Below are 19,525 nucleotides of genomic sequence, written 5' to 3'. Positions count from 1 at the left end.
CAACTGCTTGTTCTTAGTGTTCAGGATAGAGAGCTAATTTTTAGTTAGATTATGTCGTAAGCTTCGTTTTGATATGTGGTTCACTTGAATACGATGTACGGTTTAAGAGAAACGACCGTTTTAAGTAACGGCATTTCGCGAACGAACCATTACCCCTCGCCTTACTTTGAAACCTTGGTTAAGGTCCTTAAATGACTAATTGGAGTATGAAACAATTATGTAAAGTGGATTAGGCAGTTGGTAGGGTACTCGCGAAAGAATTGCCTTAAAATTCTTAATGGTTAATTTATTAAAAATGGTGGAGCTGAGGGTACTCGAACGACTAATGTGATTTGTTAAGCGTAGAAATGATCATAAGTGAACGTTAGGGTTCAATTAGTTAAAGTCTAGTTTCTTAAGCGACTGGGGTTTAATTCCGACTTATGTTGTTGTTTATAGGTTATCGGACCCACTCTAAGCTTAAGTTTATCCGGGAACACTCAGGCAAGTTTTCTACCCGTTATACTGTTGTTGTGATGTAAATATATGTATATGCATTATCTTTTGATAAGTGCATGATTATTATTAGCAAATTTTGAGATATATTGGAGCATGATGATAGGGTATATATGCATGTCTGTTTCGTAATCTTGATATCTCTTTGTTGATTCAAATGCGTATAAGTTGCATAATACCTATGCTAGAGATAAGCAGTAGTTGCGTATACCCTTAGTATAGGGGACCCAAAGGTGAACATTTTTCTAAACCGGGAGTCGATGTTCCTGAGTATAATATATATATATATATATATATATATATATATATATATATATATATTTTCATATATATATGGATATAGTTTTCAAAACTATTAATCGAATAAGGTTTATTCGATAACTTTATTTTATTCAATGAATATTATTAGTTGAATATTCATTCGAGGACTTATGACTCCGTTTATTTTATTTATTGAATATTATTATGAATATTCATTTGAGGACTTATGACTCCGCTTATTTATTAAATAATATTCTTTATTTTATTAAAGAATAGTGTTTCGATAATCAAACTTATTTTCGATTATTCAAATAAAGATCGTACTTTCGTAAAAGTATATCTTTGGTTATTTATTATTCATTTCAAGTATGAGTTTTAAAACTTGTACTTCAATTACTTTTATAGAGATTATCCTTTATGGGAATATTATTTAAATAATAATATTCAGATATTTTCTAATATATCGGGACTGATTTATTTCATTAAATCAGCATTACTCCAAACGTTCTTAAAAATGTTTTTGAGTCTTCAAAATGATTTTTAAAGGTTAGAGCGGATCCCAAAACTCGTTTTCAAATTTAAGATCTTCCTTTTTGAAGGGGACTTGAATACTCGCTCAAAAATCTAAGGGATCCAGCTCTGTGGTGTTTTTTATATTCGCAACGAGGTTGTTGTTTTGATAAATGAATTGATTACTTACCCAACGTTCGGGAAGTAAGTCCATCTATTTGAGTCGACATAAGCAACATGGGCTCAGTGGGCGTCCATGAAAGTGTAAGTGGCTCAGTGGGAGTCCATCAATGCGTAAGTGGCTGAGTGGCAGTCCAGCATAGGTCCTAATGCGGCCAGGGTGATGACCAGTGGGAAATTCGTCCATCTACTAGTAGAAAAGGTTACTTATTGGTATCTTTGCCTCATCAGAAAGATATCAGGTTTATGCCAAGGTTTTCTCCTTTCCAAATTCATTGGATATTACAACTCTATTTATAATTTTCATAACAGAGGTTTTCAATGAGTGTATAAAATGTATATATATATATATAGGTGTATATATATATATCGGGACTTAATGAAGTATCTCGTAACTTCATTCTTTCACATGATATTTCAAAGATTGAATCTATTCAAGTCTTATCTTGTAGTCTCATCAGTGTGATGAACTTTTGAAACTGATTATAACTTGAACGGTGGTAGTTCAAGTAGTATTTGGAAAAGATATAAGTATATTGGAGTATCTTGTAACTTCATCTTTTATACTTATATCTAGTAAATGATTATCTTATGCATGTCAAAGATTTTCAGAAAAACGTTGAGACAAGGTTAGATATATGAGATCACCTTGCAACGATATTTTTATACAGTTATAAACTGGAACTCTGTGTATATTATACATGTCAGAGAATTTCAAAGATTTTGAAAAGTATATATGTATATATAGTGAATATTTTGTGACTTGGTTGCGTTAAGATAACAAACTTGGTTCATTTCTTTTTGTCCAAGACTTTCATGAGTACTATGAGAATGCTCATATATTGTTAATTATTATACATATTATTTCGGTGGGCTTGTTATTCATCCTTGCTTTCTTCTTTCATCACACAACAACAGATAGACAAGATGAACAGGATCAAGCTCCCAATTCGTGAGCGGTTAGGAAACGTTCCGCAGTTTTCTGTAGGCGTTGATGTCGTTGTAGCTGAGGTAGGAGCTACCAGTAGGCTAGGCTTTCAACTTTTGTTGTGCCAGACTTATGTATATTTATGAATTGTAATAATGGCAAAGAATATATAAATTATTCAGAAACCCTTTTAATGGTGAAATGGTTTATAATTGTGAAATAAAATGACTTGTGTTATTTTTGGTATTCATCTCTGAGACTGTGGTGTGTGTGTGTATATTGTGGGGTCACGGTACGCAGTAGTTGGTTGAGTGTTAAGATTAAGTATTGATAAGGGAAATGGAACTCGTGACAACCCGAATCCCCGACCCCGGATTTGGGGGTGTTACACTGTTAGTTGAAGTTCTGGGAAAAGCTGAAGATAAGCTGGTAAAAGATTTTGTTAAGAATCATTATGGATTCAGATTGATCCAGTGATGTTGGTAAAGCTGGATGTTCTGTAAGTTGTAATTGATAGTCTTATTAAACTCTTATTACATTTGAACTTAAATGTTTTTGACATCATCAAATCTATTAACTTGTATATTTTTGCATAATTTACCAGTTGGGGGAGATTGTTAGATATATTTGAGATGTTCTGTCTAATATGTTTCATATTTAGTTTTCAGATCTTAACAAACAGGAAATATCAGGACTTACTGAAATCAGGACTTAAGGATATCAGGACTTAAGGTCATATCAGAACTTAAGTACGGGAGGACTTATAGTTAAGGAAGCTGATTTGCAGTAGAAGATCGAGACTAAAACAAAGGAAGATATGCATGGAAAAAGTTAGAGGACTGAAAGACTTGTATAAGATATCTGATTGATATATTTTAGGAGACGGAATTATATTTTATATCAATTAGATGTTATCTTGTAACTGTGTACTATATAAACACATACATAGGTTTACACTATAAGTGTTATCATTATCGAGAAGATCATACATTGTAACCTAGCAGCTCTTAGTGATATTTGTTCATCACTGAGAGAGAACAACGGTTCTTATTATAACAGAGTTTATTCAATATACTTGATCTTTGTTACATGTTTTAAATCGATTTGATTGTGTAAACACTGTATTCAACCCCCTTCTACAGTGTTGTGTGACCTAACAGAATTATTTTCTAAAGTGTTTAGAGAAAGGATTAATGATTAAAAGGTGTTCAAATTATTAGTTAATTGATTAATGAGAATAATCAATTAAATGGTTATTAATAATAATATTTTATGGGAAAATTTTTAGCTGAAATTTTTTGCCTATAAATATACTATTATAAACCTTATTTGCCAAAACAAAAAAAACCCTAATTTTCAAGAAGAGAAGAAAAGGAGGCAACCCTAATTCTCTCAACCTCTTCCTCCCTCAATTACTTCGATCTCTTGATGGATACCGGTGGAGTGCTTCACACTTAAGGAGCAGCTGCTAGGGATCTCCGTTCATCATTCATGGATCGCTTTTAAAGATTAGTAATCGATCCCTCGATTTATTCACGATTTGTATGCGATTATATGGGTTTATACGTTTTAATTGTAATCCACGCTTCCGTGTCTGCATAAATCCCAACAATGGTATCAGAGCATAGGTTGTATGCATCTAGATTCGTGATAAAAATTTCAGAATTTTATTATTCTGTATGAATTTTTTATCAATTTATTCGTGTTTGGGGTTATATCGATTTAATTGTGAATTAAATATGAATATGTTATAAAAATATTTTTTGATCCCATAATATGATTCTACAATTGTTGTAGATCAGTATGATATTTTTTCTGATTTTTGTGATATACAGATTATTTAATTTTGATTTATTAAAGTGTTTTTAAATTAAAAAGTAATTAATTTGTGTATATATAATTATGTAATGATTATTGTAATCATTACACGAATTTCCATGTAAAGCAAAAGAAATCAGAAAGTACTGAATTGTGCAGAGTTTTGTCAGCGGCTGCTGTGGTTTCGTTTTCTGTCAGCGGCTGCTGTGGTTTCGTTTTCTGTCAGCGGCTGTCGGGCGCGTGGCAGCGTGTGTCTGACACGCGCGACGCGCTGCAGCTCGCTGGTTGGATTTTGTTTTGGCTCGTACAGACGCGTCCGAACTCCGATTGAGACGTGTAATATACCGTTGGATTTGTTTTTTCGAGACGCGCCTGATGGGATTATTTAATATTTTTAATAAATTTATTTGTAACTCATTATATCCCTTAAAGTGTATTTAATATTTTATTTGATAATATTAAATGCATGATTAATTCGTACATTAGTAAATAATTGTGCTACATGTTATGACATGCCTAGATATACGTAATATTATGTTTATATATGTGATATATGCTTGAGTTATCATGCGATGATAGATTTAGGTGAACTTAATTGACATAAGGCGTATGTTAAGCGATCTAGGCTTAGTGGAAGTATTCCATAATTTTAATATAAATATTATGAATACAATCATGAGATTCTTGTGTTTGTGAAACACGTAATTAAATACGAATTTTCAATTTTGAGAGAAAGGATGATTCTGTCAAAAGCGGATTTCGATCTGTAAGAAAGGGGTATTAAGTGACGCCTCTTGACAATGCTCCCCCCGATCTGGGAATCATCCAATTATCGATTATTGATTTGAAATATTTAATTTAAAAGGAAGAATCTCTTTATAATATGATTATGGTTGTAACATAATATAATCCCTCATATAATAATATCAAGTAGTAAATTGACCAATGACATAACGGGATTTTGTCGGTCATAGCCTTCCAGCATAATAGAAAGTAGAGTTCTTATTTTGAGACAATGTCGTTTCGTGCTACAACCGAGGGCTTTGTTTTGAGATTAAGAGATGTTTTTCTATCACATGAGATGTGTATGATAAATTGGATTCCAATGGTCGTTACGTGCCACAGCCGTGGGCTATTGGAAGTCTAATTTAATTATACAAGATGTTGGGTTTGACTTGACTTAGAATATTGAGTAAGTCATGCTACAGCCGAGACTCAATGATTCAAGAGGCTAAAAGATTATAGGGAATAACATGAGATGTAATTGACAAGAGTTGTCTACCTATAGAACATCACATTACGTTTCGTGCCACAACCGAGGTGATGTAATGGAAAATAGGATCATTATTCTCACTAGTGTTATGAATGCTTAGTTATACATTTAGAGGGTTGTATAACATAGATTAAATAGTGGGAGCCACCAATGGATAAAGACCCGATTCATATGGTGGAGTAATAATTGAATTATTTATGTGCTTATGTTGTTATGTGTTTTCATTTTCAGATTTTATAGATATCATATCTTCTGCACTATCACTTCGTAGCATACTTGATGCTAACAAGTTGACTGGTCTCAACTTTGCTGATTGGCTTCGAAACTTGAGAATTGTTCTTAAGTCTGAGAAGATGGGATATATACTAAACTCACCATTTCCTAAAGCCCCCGATGATGATGCAACTTGTCAAGAGCATCAAGAATATCATAATTGGATAGATGAGGCAAATGTTGCCCAATGTATTATATTGGCATCTATGAACCCTGAGCTTCAGAAGCAACATGAGCACATGGATGCATACACTATCCTAGTGCATCTACAAGAGTTGTATGATGTAGAGGGGAGGACAGCTCGATATGAGATATCAAAAGAGCTATTCCGCTGTAAAATGGCAGAGGGGACATCTGTGAATGACCATGTGCTCAAAATGATCAATTTGATTGAAAGTTTGGGGCAACTTGGTTTTACCATGGATGGGGAGCTGAGCCAAGACTTGGTCTTGCAATCACTTCCAGATTTATTCTCGCAGTTTTTTGTGAACTTTCACATGAATAAGATGGATGTCAGCTTGCCTGAACTTCATAACATGTTGAAAACTGCTGAGTCGAATTTTCCTTCGAAGAAGAGTTCTGTTCTTCTTATTGGAGAAGGCTCAACTTCCAAGAAAAGGAAGAGGACCTTTCCCAAAAAAAAGAAGAAGATTGGTGAGAGTAAGCCTACTCCAGCAAAGGCTAAAGTAGACCCCAAAAGCAATGTTGTTTGATTCCACTGTAATAAGGTGGGTCACTGGAAGAGAAACTGCAAGGCTTATCTTGCAGAGTTGAAAAAGAAGAAGGCTAGTGAGACTACCCCTTCTGATTCAGGTATGTTCATGATCGAAGTTAATATGTCACTAAGTCAAATTTCTACTTGGGTATTAGATACCGCCTGTGGTTCTTATATTTGCAATTCATTGCAGGGACTAAAGGGAAGTAGGACTCTTGAAGAAGATGAGGTGATTCTACGTATGGGCAATGGAGCAAGGGTTGCCTCCATATCTTTAGGATCATTTAGTTTACATATGCCTACGGGCAAGACTATTATTTTGAATAATTGTTATTACGTTCCCTTTCCTATGTTGGAATTGGATGATTTTTTATTTATTATTAGGAATAATGAATGTTCTATTCTTAGAGATAATGTTCTTTATGGATGTGGTACTTTAAATAATGGTTTGTATGTATGCGATTTAGGAAATGATTTACTTCAGATTGAACAAACTAATAAAAGAAAATGAGATGATGAAAATCTGACCTATTTATGGCACTGTAGGCTAGGTCATATTAGTGAGAAAAGATTACGCTAATTACACCAGGATGGGTTACTTGAACCATTTGATTTTGAATCATATCCGGTATGTGAATCTTGTCTCATGGGTAAGATGGCCAAATCTCCATTTACTAGACATGGAGAGAGAGCTGCAGACGTGTTAGGCTTGGTACACACAGATGTATGTGGACCAATGTCAATACAAGCTATGGGAGGATTTTCATACTCTATTACTTTTACGGATGATAAATCCAGGTTTGGATATGTGTATTTAATGAAACACAAGTCTGAAGCTTTTAAAAAGTTCAAAGAGTACAGATATGAATCAGAGAAACAAACCAAAATGAGTATTAAAGTTCTTCGATCAGATCGAGGAGGTGAATACTTAAGTGGGGAGATTCTAAATCATCTCAAAGAAAACGGTATACTATCACAATGGACACCTCCTGCAACTCCACAATTGAACGGAGTTTCTGAAAGGAGGAACCGGACTTTGTTGGACATGGTTCGGTCCATGATGAGCTATACAGATCTTCCAGTATCCCTTTGGGGTTATGCCTTAGAAACTTCAGCATATTTACTGAACAAGGTACCTTCTAAATCTATTCCGAAAACTCCATATGAGATATGAAAAAGAAGGAAGCCAAGTCTTAAACACATTAAGATTTGGGGATGTCCATCTTTTGTCAAGAAAGTTGAACCTGAAAAGCTGGAATCAAGATCCGTAAAATGTAGGTTTGTGGGATATCCAAAAGAGACTTTAGGATATTACTTTTACACCGAACAAAGGGTGTTTATTTCCAGACACGCGGCCTTCTTGGAGAAACAGTTTATCCTTGAAGGGAACAGTGGGAGCAAGGTTGAACTTAATGAAGTTCAAGAAGCACAACCTACAACGGTTCAAGAGGAAGTACCTATTCAGAAAGTACAACCTTCTGTAGAACAGCCTGTACGTAGGTCAAATAGGGTGTCTCGTCAACCTGAGAGGTATTATGGCCTTGTCATTGAGAATGACAATGACTTGTCACTTATTGATGGAGAAGACCCTATGACCTATGATGAGGCTATGAGTTGTGATGACTCGGAGAAATGGCAAAGTGCCATAAAATCCGAAATGGACTCCATGTATGCCAACCAAGTGTGGACTCTGGTTGAGGCGCCTGAAGGTGTAAAGCCTATTAGGTGCAAGTGGGTATATAAGAGAAAGATTGGAGCAGATGGCCAGGTGGAGACCTATAAGGCTAGGCTAGTGGCAAAAGGATTTAAACAAAGACAAGGGATTGACTTTGATGAAACCTATTCGCCGGTAGCCTTACTTAAATCCATTCAGATTTTGCTTGCGATTGCGGCTTACTATGACTATGAGATCTGGAAAATGGACATGAAAACGGCCTTCCTCAATGGGAAACTTGAAGAGGATGTGTATATGACACAACCAGAAGGATTTGTTTCTAAAGGAAATGAACATCTATTTTATAAGCTGAATCGATCCATATATGGACTGAGGCAAGCTTTTCGCACATGGAACGCCCGTTTTGATGAGACAATCAAAGATTTTGATTTCATCAAAAATATGGATGAACCATGCATCTACAAGAAGGTTAGTGGGAGCGCGGTAACATTCGTAATACTGTATGTGGACGACATACTTCTCATTGGGAATGATATACCGATGCTTAAATCAGTCAAAGTGTGGCTATCTAAGAACTTCACGATGAAGGACTTGGGAGAGGCATCTTATATTCTTGGAATAAAGATCTGTAGAGATAGATCAAAGAGAATGTTAGGCTTGACCCAAAGTACATAATCGAAAAAGTGCTAAAGATATATAGCATGGAAAACTCCAAGAGAGGACTCATTCCCATGAGCCATGGAGTTTCTCTTTCCAAGAATATGTGTCTCCAAAGACATCTGAGGAGAGAGAGCGTATGAGTAGGATTCCTTATGCTTCTGCAATAGGATCTATCATGTACGCGATGTTATGTACTCGGCCTGATGTTGCTCACTCACTTAGTGTGACAAGCAGATTTCAGTCCGATCCAGGTGAAGAACACTGGAAAGCGGTGAAAAACATCATGAAGTACTTGAGAAGGACTAAGGAAATTTTTCTTGTTTATGGTGGTTCTGAGTTGAAAATAGAGGGGTATACAGACTCTAGTTTTCAGTCAGAAATAGATGATAGTAAATCCATGTCAGGGTATGTGTTTACCCTAAATGGTGGGGCAGTAAGTTAGAAGAGTTCCAAACAGTCAACGACGGCTGACTCCACAGCGGAAGCAGAGTATATAGCTGCAAGTGAAGCTGCAAAAGAAGCTGTTTGGATAAAGAAATTTGTTTCTGAGTTGGGAGTTGTTCCAAGCATAGAAGAGCCAATAGTGTTGTATTGTGACAATAATGCGGCAATAGCACAAGCTAAGGAACCAAGATCTCATAAGAATTCCAAGCATGTCATGCGGTGCTTTCATCTAATTAGAGAGATTGTTGAAAGAGGAGATGTCAAAGTCAAGAGAGTTGACACACATAACAACATAGCAGACCCTTTAACAAAGCCACTTTCTCAAAGTCACTTTGATCGTCATAAAGACAAGATGGGTATTAGATACCAGAGTGATTGGCTTTAGTACAAGTGGGAGATTGAAAGAAATGTGTCCTAAGTCCAATCGTGTATGATGATTTAGGAATAACTTTCATGTAATTTGTTTGATTTCAATTATATTAATAAAAGACTTGTTTTGTTTTTATTACGGGCTTTATCTATTTAAGTATTTAAATAAGATATACCATAGTTTAGAGTAAATTTTTTTATGGATTATGATGAGATCATAATAATGAGACCTAAAAGATGATAACTCTGAACTTAAATAGTTCCTGGTCGTAGGATTACTAATCGGTAATTAGTAATCCGCAAAGATCAGTACATATTATGTTTGCTTTATTATGAAGGATGTCTGTTCTCATAGACATTTGTGTGGTGACACTATAGCTAGTATGTAGGTGCTTATTATAGAATAAGTTCACTGAACATGACTCGCACAGCTGAACAACTGATGGAGTTCACTCACGTATCAGCAGTTGTTTACATAGTGATAGTTGTACAAGTGTACTTAGACTTGAGGTCATCATAGTGATCTTGTGTACACCGAACTATACTTTGGTTTAGTTCTTAGTCTCCAGGGACAATTATAAGGGCTCTTCTGGTGTAGGAATTTGTACACGAAGATAGTGAATGATCAATAACGGATCTACCCCTTCCAGTGAAGGAAGAGAATGTTCTATGATGATCCACTTATGCTAGTTCAGGAATCTCTGGCCAGAGTGAATGGAATTAGAAAGGAGTTTCTAGTTCACATTAATTAGAACTAAGCATAGTGAATGGGAAAGCATATGATTAAATTAGATAGGCTTGACACGAGTTTCATGCCTTGTATTTAATCGGGACATTAATGATATAATTTTTATAAATAATTTTAATTATAAACTATATTAATTTTTTGGTCAAAGTTGGGTCAGTTTGAACGCAAAATATCAAACAAGATAGATATTTTTTGTGAATAAAAATTTTAGTTGTATATTTGTATTCACAAAAAAAGTGTAAGAGATATTAATTTTAGCTATACAATCAAAGCACCTAAACTTGTGGAAAAAAAGCACTGAATGTCACTATTTGGGGAAGAATGACCCTCAATGTCACTCCCTAAAATATGGCCCAAAATATCACTCCAAAACAGAGGACCGAGTTTCGTTTTTGTTATTGATAAAAAACGTAAATGCACTTTCCGTTTCTCTTTCTTTTCTCATTTTTAACATCTAAAACGTGGCTTCAATTCACGTTTTTTCCGGTCAAAACATAGTTTCATGTTTTGTTTTCAAGTTGAACTAGAGATGCACAAAAGGCCCACCGGGCCGGGCTTTGACTGGGCTTTAAAAAGCTCGAGCTTTGACCGGGCCGGGCTTTTCGGGCTTTGACTTTGACCGGGCCAGGCCGGGCCGGGCTTTCCGGAAATGTCAGAGCCCGTTTGGGCCCTTAAGGCGGGCCTAACCGGGCTTTTTTTCGAGCCGGATCGGATCGGGCCGGGCTTTTTTCTAATTTAAATCGGATCGAGTATTATTAGAGATTCCGAAGAATACATGTGTTAGCAACTAGATCATCGTAAAAATGTATTAGTTTACATGGAATATTTTATAAAAACATTACTTCGTTGAAAACATTTAAGTTCGGCAAAAAATAAATATGTTTGTAGAATAATATGTTTTATCATTGTTATGATAACAATGACAACAATGATATCATTGTTACGATAACAATGATATCCAAATATTCATAACAATGATATCCAAATATATATAGTGTACTTATTATATCTTCTTTCATTATTTATGCAACGAAGTATATAAATAATATTATTAATCACAAATATGTAAATATATATGTGTTTAAAGTATTATTTATATTTATAGTAAATGTGAATTTATAAATATATAAGAAAATATATTAGAATAATCATGTTATAACCAGGCTTTTTCGGGGTTTTAATCGGGTCGGGCCGGGCCGAAGCCCGGGCTTTTAACCGGGCCGGGCCGGGCTTTGCCTAAAAATATAGGGCCCGTCGAGGCCCGAAGCCCGGGCCGGGCTTGACCGGGTTTTGACCGGATCGGGTCGGGCCAAATTTTCGGGTCCGGGCTTTTTGTACATCTCTAAGTTGAACGCTATCTGTATATGCATTTTCAATATTTTTTTTGTTTTTTTATTTATTTATTAGCCAAAATACTAGATAATGCTATGTTTTCAAGTTTAAAATTTTATTTTAAGTGATATTTTATTCGCATTTTATTCGTATCTATAAATATTTTAATACATTTAAAACCCAAATTCAGAGTTAGTAAACCGCAAAATTGAAAATTGGTGAACCTAAAAATATTAAAAAAAATGGGCCCTAATTTAATAATTTTTAACATTTTAGGGTTCGCCAATCTCTTTTTGGGTTTTAGAAATATTAAAAAATAAATTAATAAAATGTACCCAATTTAGGGTTTTAAATATAGGGTCAGGGCCCTAATTTAATCCAGGGTTTCGGGACCCTACGAACCAAATTCTAATTATTAATCGCTTTTAATATTTAAGGTTCCCTAATGCTCAATTTGGGTTTTTAAAAATATTAAAATATTTATATATGAATAAAATACGAACAAAACACCACTTACAATAACGTGTTAAACTTGAAAACATTGCATTATCGAGTTTTTTGGCAAAAAAAAATAAAAATATTGCAAACGGTATTCCATTTTACGTTTTTCTTAGCAAACCAAACATAAGACTCCGTTTTGGCATTAAAAAGAAAAAGAAAAACACAATCTCAAGTAACGTTTTCAGACCTTCAAAACATTAGTTGAGATTGTGTTTTTCACTTTTTTAAAAAAAAGGGGGAAACGCTATATATTTATTTTTAAATTTAAAAAACTCAAGACGAGTCTTCGTTTTGAATTAATATTTGAAGTCATTTTTTTATAAAGTGATATTGAGAATCATACTCCCTAATTTGTGACATTTGGGGCCAACTCCAAACAAGAATGCCAAAAATCAATCGTCCAAGTATTAAAAAAAGAGTTTGTCTAGTGTATACATCGGCACACTCTAAACACTAAATTTCATACACTTTTGATGATTTGGTTTATTGTGATTTGTGAGGATTTTTGTGTATACAGGGGTCCATCACTATTAATAAAAATGAACCAATCAAAATTTGGCACCTAAATTATTAAACGTATGGCCTTGGGAACACACTAGAAAATCCGTTAAAAACATAAGAATTAGGAATACAAGAAGGAAAGAGCATTAAACACAATGTGCAATTTGAAAATTCGCCAATCACATTTATTCTTGCATAGGCCTCCAACCTCCCGTAAAGCAAGGACCAAAAGACCATTGGCTGGTAATACAAGTAGCTTATTTAGTTAAACTTGTCTTGCTTGACTAGGCAATTGGCACTCGAAAAACAGACAAGAAAAACCAGAACAACAAACATGAACAAAAGGAATAGGTACACAAGGCTCTCCACTAGGAATGCAGTTTTCACCCCCATCAGCTACATTTCTTACCTTTGGCCCTAGAAAGGATCTTGGCATCCATGATTTCCCATCAGAGCCACGGACGACGAGTTCATCACGGACGATGTTGTCTAATGGAGCAGTCTCAGTGAGGCTGGTTTCATCAGTTGATGTCGTGCCGGAGATCAGAACCACCATTATGGATACCCATAAAAACTTCTTCATCTGCATTCTTTTCCTATCAAATGTTATGCTTTATATTTCAAAATTCGCTCTTCGCAAATCCTTTTATAGCAAAAACAAGTAACATTATTAATATTGGCTTAATTAATGACATTTTTAAAATTAATTAATTGTGTGGTTGTGTACCGGAGATGAGAATTTCTTATCTTAGCTTATCCTCTGTGATAAGATATCCCGGTATGTGATTTTGATTGGCCGGTAAGATTACGCCCTGTCGACTAACTACTGTTTATTGTTCTCATGAATGTTAACAAGAAATGACAAGAAAGGATCTTATCGTTTAATGGAACAGTATCAGTAAGGCTGGTTTCATCAGTTGAAGCCATTGATGTTGTACTGGAGATCCAAAACCACTGGATACCCAGAAAAACATCTTCATCTGCGTTTTTTTTCAATAAAATGTTACTCCTTCCGTCTCACTCATTTTTTTAGAATTTTTTTCTCTTGCTTGACACACATTTTAAGGCTACTATAGAGTATAGTTTCATAATTTATTTTGTATAAAAATTTGAAGAAATGCTCCATAACTTGCTACTAGCTGAAGAAATGAATATTAACAAGAAATACTGAAGAAGAGACTTGAAATATTTGCTCACATAACAGTGTTTTCCGAAGATCATCAGTAGCAGCAATCACCTACGCACCAGTCACCGCTAAGTCTAAGTAAATCGCCAGCAAAAATTCCTAGCTCGCAAAACAAAAAATCACAGTTCTCCACCAATAACCAAGAAGAAAAATCAAGCCCGAAATCTTTAGACAGATTACAAAAAGTATCTTAGTTCAAAATTCGGAGCACATAAATATTAAAGAAAAACACACTCTCCAAATTTATGGAGTTTATTTATTTATCTAATATTCATTTATCGATGTAAATATGCAGTGAAAGAGTCTAACCTACAACAGCAGTGTCATGAGCCTCACTAACGGTGCAACCAGCATAACGAACGAGTCTAGAGCTAGAACTCACCGATCCACTGACTCGTGTGAAATAATATTGTGTAGGTATTAGCAACAAGTACCAAGTAATAGCAATGTTATAAATGCATCCATACCAAAGTTTGAAAAAGTTGTAGCAAAGAAGAACTGAAGTCCTGAAATGCATGTACTAACAGATGTTACAAAATTTCATAAAGTTATGTCAAATGGTTCCCCTTGAACAACTCTTAGCCTTCTTCACCATACTTTCTAAAGCATCTTTGCGCCTCTCAGCTGGGAAACCGAAGAGTAGCCTCACCATCTTCTCGTTATCAGCGAGCCAGAAATAGGCTTCATCAAGAAAAGGCTGATCCAGCTTCATTTGAAGTAATTCAGTGTAAATTTCTGATGGTGAGTAAGTACGCTGCTGTGAACTTGAAATTGCATTTGCCATTGTTTCAGTTGCTCTGGTAAAAGCATTAATCATCTGCCTATTACTTTCATTGATCATATTTGCAAATTTTTCAATGGCTGAAATGAAAGGATGTTCTTCAGTATTGGCATCCGCATCTGAAACTCTTGCCTTCATTTCTTCTGAAGCAGCTCCGCTGTGGAATTGTGCTTCGCCTTTTGGTATGGGACTATCCTCTTCATAAGCGTCCAAATCAACCAAGTTCTCTGATGAAATGAAGTTCTGATATAACAAGTTGTCATTTTCATCTACAATCACCTCGTTTTCATTCAGTTCAGCAGATTGTTTTCTCTTTTTCTTGGCATTTCCTACACCTTCAACAGTTGTTCTATCATTTGCAAACAGCTCTTTCAAGGCATCATAGTTGTGCATTGGTTTGGTCATCCATCTGGCAGCAGTCGGTTTTGACTATTGGGAAGAAGGTCGGTATTAATACTTATATAATACTATCGAGATATTTATAAATTGGTCATCCAATAAGCAGAAACAGGTTTATGATTGACAAAGAAATATACAAAACAGAATTTTACCCTAAAATATCAGGTCTGTTCTCAACTTCTCATTCATTTTACTACTGACATACAAAAAATAAATATAAATTACCTCTACAAAGGTTTTCCAGACTTCCTCTTCTGCGGTCCACAACTTCGTTGCAGGATTCCAAGTAAATCCCAACGAACTCTTATTGTGGAAAAGATCATAGCATTCACGAAAATTCTCCTTCAAGGTTCTCAGTCTGTTCTTTAAATGTTCCTTCTTTAAATTAGGAATTTCAAGCTTTCCTTTCAAAAAGTCAAGCATGTTCATGTATGAAGCACTTGTAAAAGTACCATCACATCTATTACCATGTTTTTCTTCATACAACATTGCCTCAATGAAGAGCGCATCCATAGAAGGCGTCCATTGTAAATTTTCCTTTCCTCTTACTGCTTTCGGCTTCTTGCTCATTATCTATCTTATAAATAGACATAAATGAAATCAGAAAATAGCACATTACATAAAGTACATCGATAAAGCTAATATGTAGTTCACAAATATAATAGCAAGTGTAAACTTCATAAAATAATTTTACTTATACTGCAAACTAAACATAGGTCGATTGGTCGATGTATTTGTAGGAATATTTGAGATACATCAGATGTCCAAGAAACTTATATGCACATAATGACATAAAACATATAATTGTTTCATGAAAGAAGACGATTGATTGCATAAAAAGCTGGGACGGAATTAGTAGTACAACATTCCGACACTTACTGGAAAATCCTCTAGCTAGATTTTTCCCCAAAACAAACATATCAGACTCACTGGATACAGTTAAAGACTTGCAATGTGATAGGAAAATATATTCTTTTCGTTTTTGATTTGATAAGTTACCATCATCATGCCTTCACCACACTTTCCAACAGTAATCTTTCTGGATAAATTATCTCTAAATTTGTATGAACTGGATACAGGAATGAAGAAAAATCAAAACAAACTCAACCGAACAGAACGTCACTTGAGAAATTAATAATCAATGTAAATCACTACGAAACATGTCTAAAATCATTCTACAAAATCAGTAAATTAAATTCGTTGGCAAGAGAGTAAGATGAGCAATTTCACTTATATCAGCATTATTCACCTACTCATCTACAAAATCCTAAAAATATCCCGCGCGAAGTAAAGTTATGCTCATCATACAAAAGCAGGGGCGGAATCAGGGGTGCTAACATAAACTCGAGTCCGGTTGATCTTCAAAATTAAGTACATATTTTTTAACCACAACTGGATTTTCATTATTTAGTTAAAAAAATTACACCCGAATTCGTTAAAATCATGGTTCCGCCACTGTACGTACTATTTGCACCAAACATGCACTCATTTAAGGTACGTACTAAAAATTCAAAAAGAAGAGACAAAGGATAGTAAAATACCGAGGAGTGATTAGAAGATTAAAACGGCAGGGCTAGAAGTATTAAACGGCGTTTCAGGCTGCCATTTAACAGCACGCGTAAACTAAACCGCAGCTGCAAAAAATTACCCCCTTTTTTCACAAGAGGGGATATTGGAGGATCTTTTGTTCTTTTTATTTTTTATTATCCTGGTCTCTCTCTCGTAATTAGAAAAGTTGTAAAACATTTTAAAAAGTAGTATATAAAATTCGCTTCCTTTTTGTAAATTTTAAAGTATTAGTATAAATACGATAAATGTATATTTAGGAAAGAAATTGTAAAAAAATAAAACAGGAAAAGAAAAATTAGGATTTAAGATTAGAATCCTTCTCACGTGGATATTGTCAAGAATCTGCTCTGAAAAATTCAGTTATCCAACAATTTCGGTCAAATTCTATACATATTATACATATGCATCAACGAAATCAAAAAATGGACTCGATTTAAGGTTTTCGGTCAAAACTCAAAAATTTCGGCAAACACTACAGTTTGACCATCAAAAAATTGAAATTATACCAATCGTAAAATTTGAATTTAAAAATAAGCGGAGATTGATTTGAACTTCAATTTGGTTAGTAGAAATTGTGATTTGGAACTTACTAACGCCTTCAACCGAACCTTCGATCCTCTTCAATTTAATTTCCCTAAAAATAATTTTTTTTAATTAGGATCAAAATAGATTATTCTATTTTGTTTTTCAGAGAATATACTACTTTATATAGGAAAAATATTCTTATGCAATTCCTCGACGGGAAATGCAAGGTACATTGTTCTAAAAACTGGACTTCAAATTTTATCTCATAAAGTGTTTTGCTTTGCAAGGATTATCAGTAGCAGCCCTTACATTTCTAGCCCGGATGGTCGAGCGGGCCGGACTGAATTTCCGGCAGTCCGATTTATGAATCAGCTAACTCGTGAACGGTCCATGAATCTGGACGTGCCGGGCCGATTTGACGGAATATGAACCGTGACCGGCTCGTGAATTAGGCAACCCAGGCGGTACGGCGAATTCTGGCGGTTAAAAGCGGGCCACGAATATGCGAAGTAACGAATAATGAGTCTAGCAAATTTGGCGAATAACCAGTTAACCAATTTGGTGACTTTTTGTTTTTTTCTTGAATTTTTTATGTTTTGTTTTTTACTTTGTAGTTTGTACAACTACAGACTTTGCATTTCTGTTTCAATTTTACTTTTTTTTTTATGTTTTATTTTACCTTTTTTATATTAAAAAAGTTTTTCTATTTTTAACACATTTTAACATTTCAACCTTTTTAACAATTTACTCGTATATTTGATAAATTAATCAAAACAAACAAATTTTATTTTTACTCGTATTTTAAATAATATGAGTACATAAATTTTAAATCCACATACCGTGAGTGAACCAGAATGTTAATGAAAATGATCTATAAATTTAAAATTAAAAATAATATAAACAGCTTATTATTACTCATTTATGTACACCCTCAACTACAAATCTCATTTTCCCATTATACCCTCAACCCCCCGCACATTCTCAGCCGACAACGAATAACCGCGGGCCGGTTAACTGTAAATAAGCGGTTAAAATTATGTTTGTTCGTCGGCGAATTAACCGGTTCCGGGCCGGTTCTCGTTTCAGAAAATGTTATTCGTATTCGGTTCGTTATACTTGACGGTTTGTGCCGAATAATTAACCGTCCGTTGACGCGCCGAATTAGGCAAATTTTAACCATCCGATTTGCAAACGGGCTCAGCCAAACCGCTCATTTGACCAACTCTACTCATCAAAACATGTTATAATAAAAAGAAAAAAAAAACAAGCTCGTCGAGAAATTCAAACTAACTCCACTCTACAAAACTTATAAAAATGTCTGATATTTTGAAGAATGACACTACCATAGCTTTGTCATATCATCACGATTCAACATCTACAATTGCATATTTAAGAGACTCCGGATCAATTTTGGAGAATAAAATAACATCAATTTAACTCGGACATCAAAATATCGTTACCACACCATTAATTTGTTAGAAATAAGGTATTAAAATTATGTCTACAACTATATGCCCTAAAACTATTCAATCAATACTACAACATCACAAATGACCTTAACAACAATTTCAAACACCATTTTCAAATCATTCTTTTTCAATTTAATTAAACTTATGTGTCGTACAAACGAGTTTCTGATCAAACAAATCGCGAGATAAACAATAATCGAACTCGAGAGACGATAGAGGATAAACACTTCAATAATTCTTATTTGTAATGTCAAAAAATGACCCAAAAACATTTAAACAAACACATTTCCACCTAAATTTCTTCTTAAATCAAGTCTCATTTTCTCTTCTTGTAAACAGGATCCTCATCTTCATCATCATCATCATCCAAACAATCCTCACCGTCCATTTCATCAAACTCATCATCCTCTTCACTCTCAAACTCATCGCTATCATCTTCAACATCTTCCTCATTAAACTCATCATCAATCTTCACCGCTCGTCCCCGCGCCATCACCGCCGCCATTTCTCCCCTCATCTGATTCCTAAACACATCTACGACGTCGTTTTTGAGAGATGAATTAGGGTTTAGAGACTCGAAACGACGTAGCTTCAATTGAGATTCGGATAAAGTTTGAGTTGAATTAACGGTGGCGATTGGATTGAGATGAAGCTTAATTAAGCTTCTGATCGGAATGTTTTTGAATAATTTGAAAGATTTTGAGATCGCCATTGGAGTTGTCATTTTGAGAGCTCGAGGTTCAATTGAGGCGTGTGGGTTGTAGTTGTATATATAGTGTGTGTACAAGAGAAGGGGTTTAGGGTTTTAGAGTGAGGTTTTAGAGTGAGCCCACCTTTGTTTAATAATCACCGGCCATAAATACAAGTTCTTTCGATTTTCTTTTATGCCTACTTAAGATGTGTAAAAGTCATA

At 34.7% G+C, this 19,525-nt stretch overlaps 1 protein-coding gene across 1 annotated transcript; it reads right to left on the bottom strand.

Annotated features, from left to right (window-relative positions):
• Nucleotides 1–12,766: 12,766 nt before the first annotated feature.
• Nucleotides 12,767–16,706, bottom strand: LOC141706765 (uncharacterized). Its single transcript, XM_074509593.1, has 3 exons — nucleotides 16,591–16,706; nucleotides 15,275–15,622; nucleotides 12,767–15,079 (listed from the first exon to the last, which is right to left on the bottom strand). Exons 2-3 carry the CDS (start codon nucleotides 15,617–15,619, stop codon nucleotides 14,423–14,425), a joined length of 1,002 nt encoding a protein of 333 aa, XP_074365694.1. The 5' UTR covers nucleotides 15,620–15,622; nucleotides 16,591–16,706; the 3' UTR covers nucleotides 12,767–14,422.
• Nucleotides 16,707–19,525: the final 2,819 nt, after the last annotated feature.

Source organism: Apium graveolens, chromosome 2, assembly GCF_009905375.1.
Source record: "Apium graveolens cultivar Ventura chromosome 2, ASM990537v1, whole genome shotgun sequence".
Taxonomy (NCBI): domain Eukaryota; kingdom Viridiplantae; phylum Streptophyta; class Magnoliopsida; order Apiales; family Apiaceae; genus Apium; species Apium graveolens.
This window is presented reverse-complemented; position numbering and strand designations above follow the sequence as displayed.

Bases quoted from the DNA above. Each gene is read 5' to 3' on its own strand.
- LOC141706765 (XM_074509593.1), bottom strand. From the start codon at position 15,619: ATGAGCAAGAAGCCGAAAGCAGTAAGAGGAAAGGAAAATTTACAATGG. The intron at 15,080-15,274 runs GTAATTTATATT...TCTTCCCAATAG, and splicing joins TCTGGAAAACCTTTGTAGAG to TCAAAACCGACTGCTGCCAG.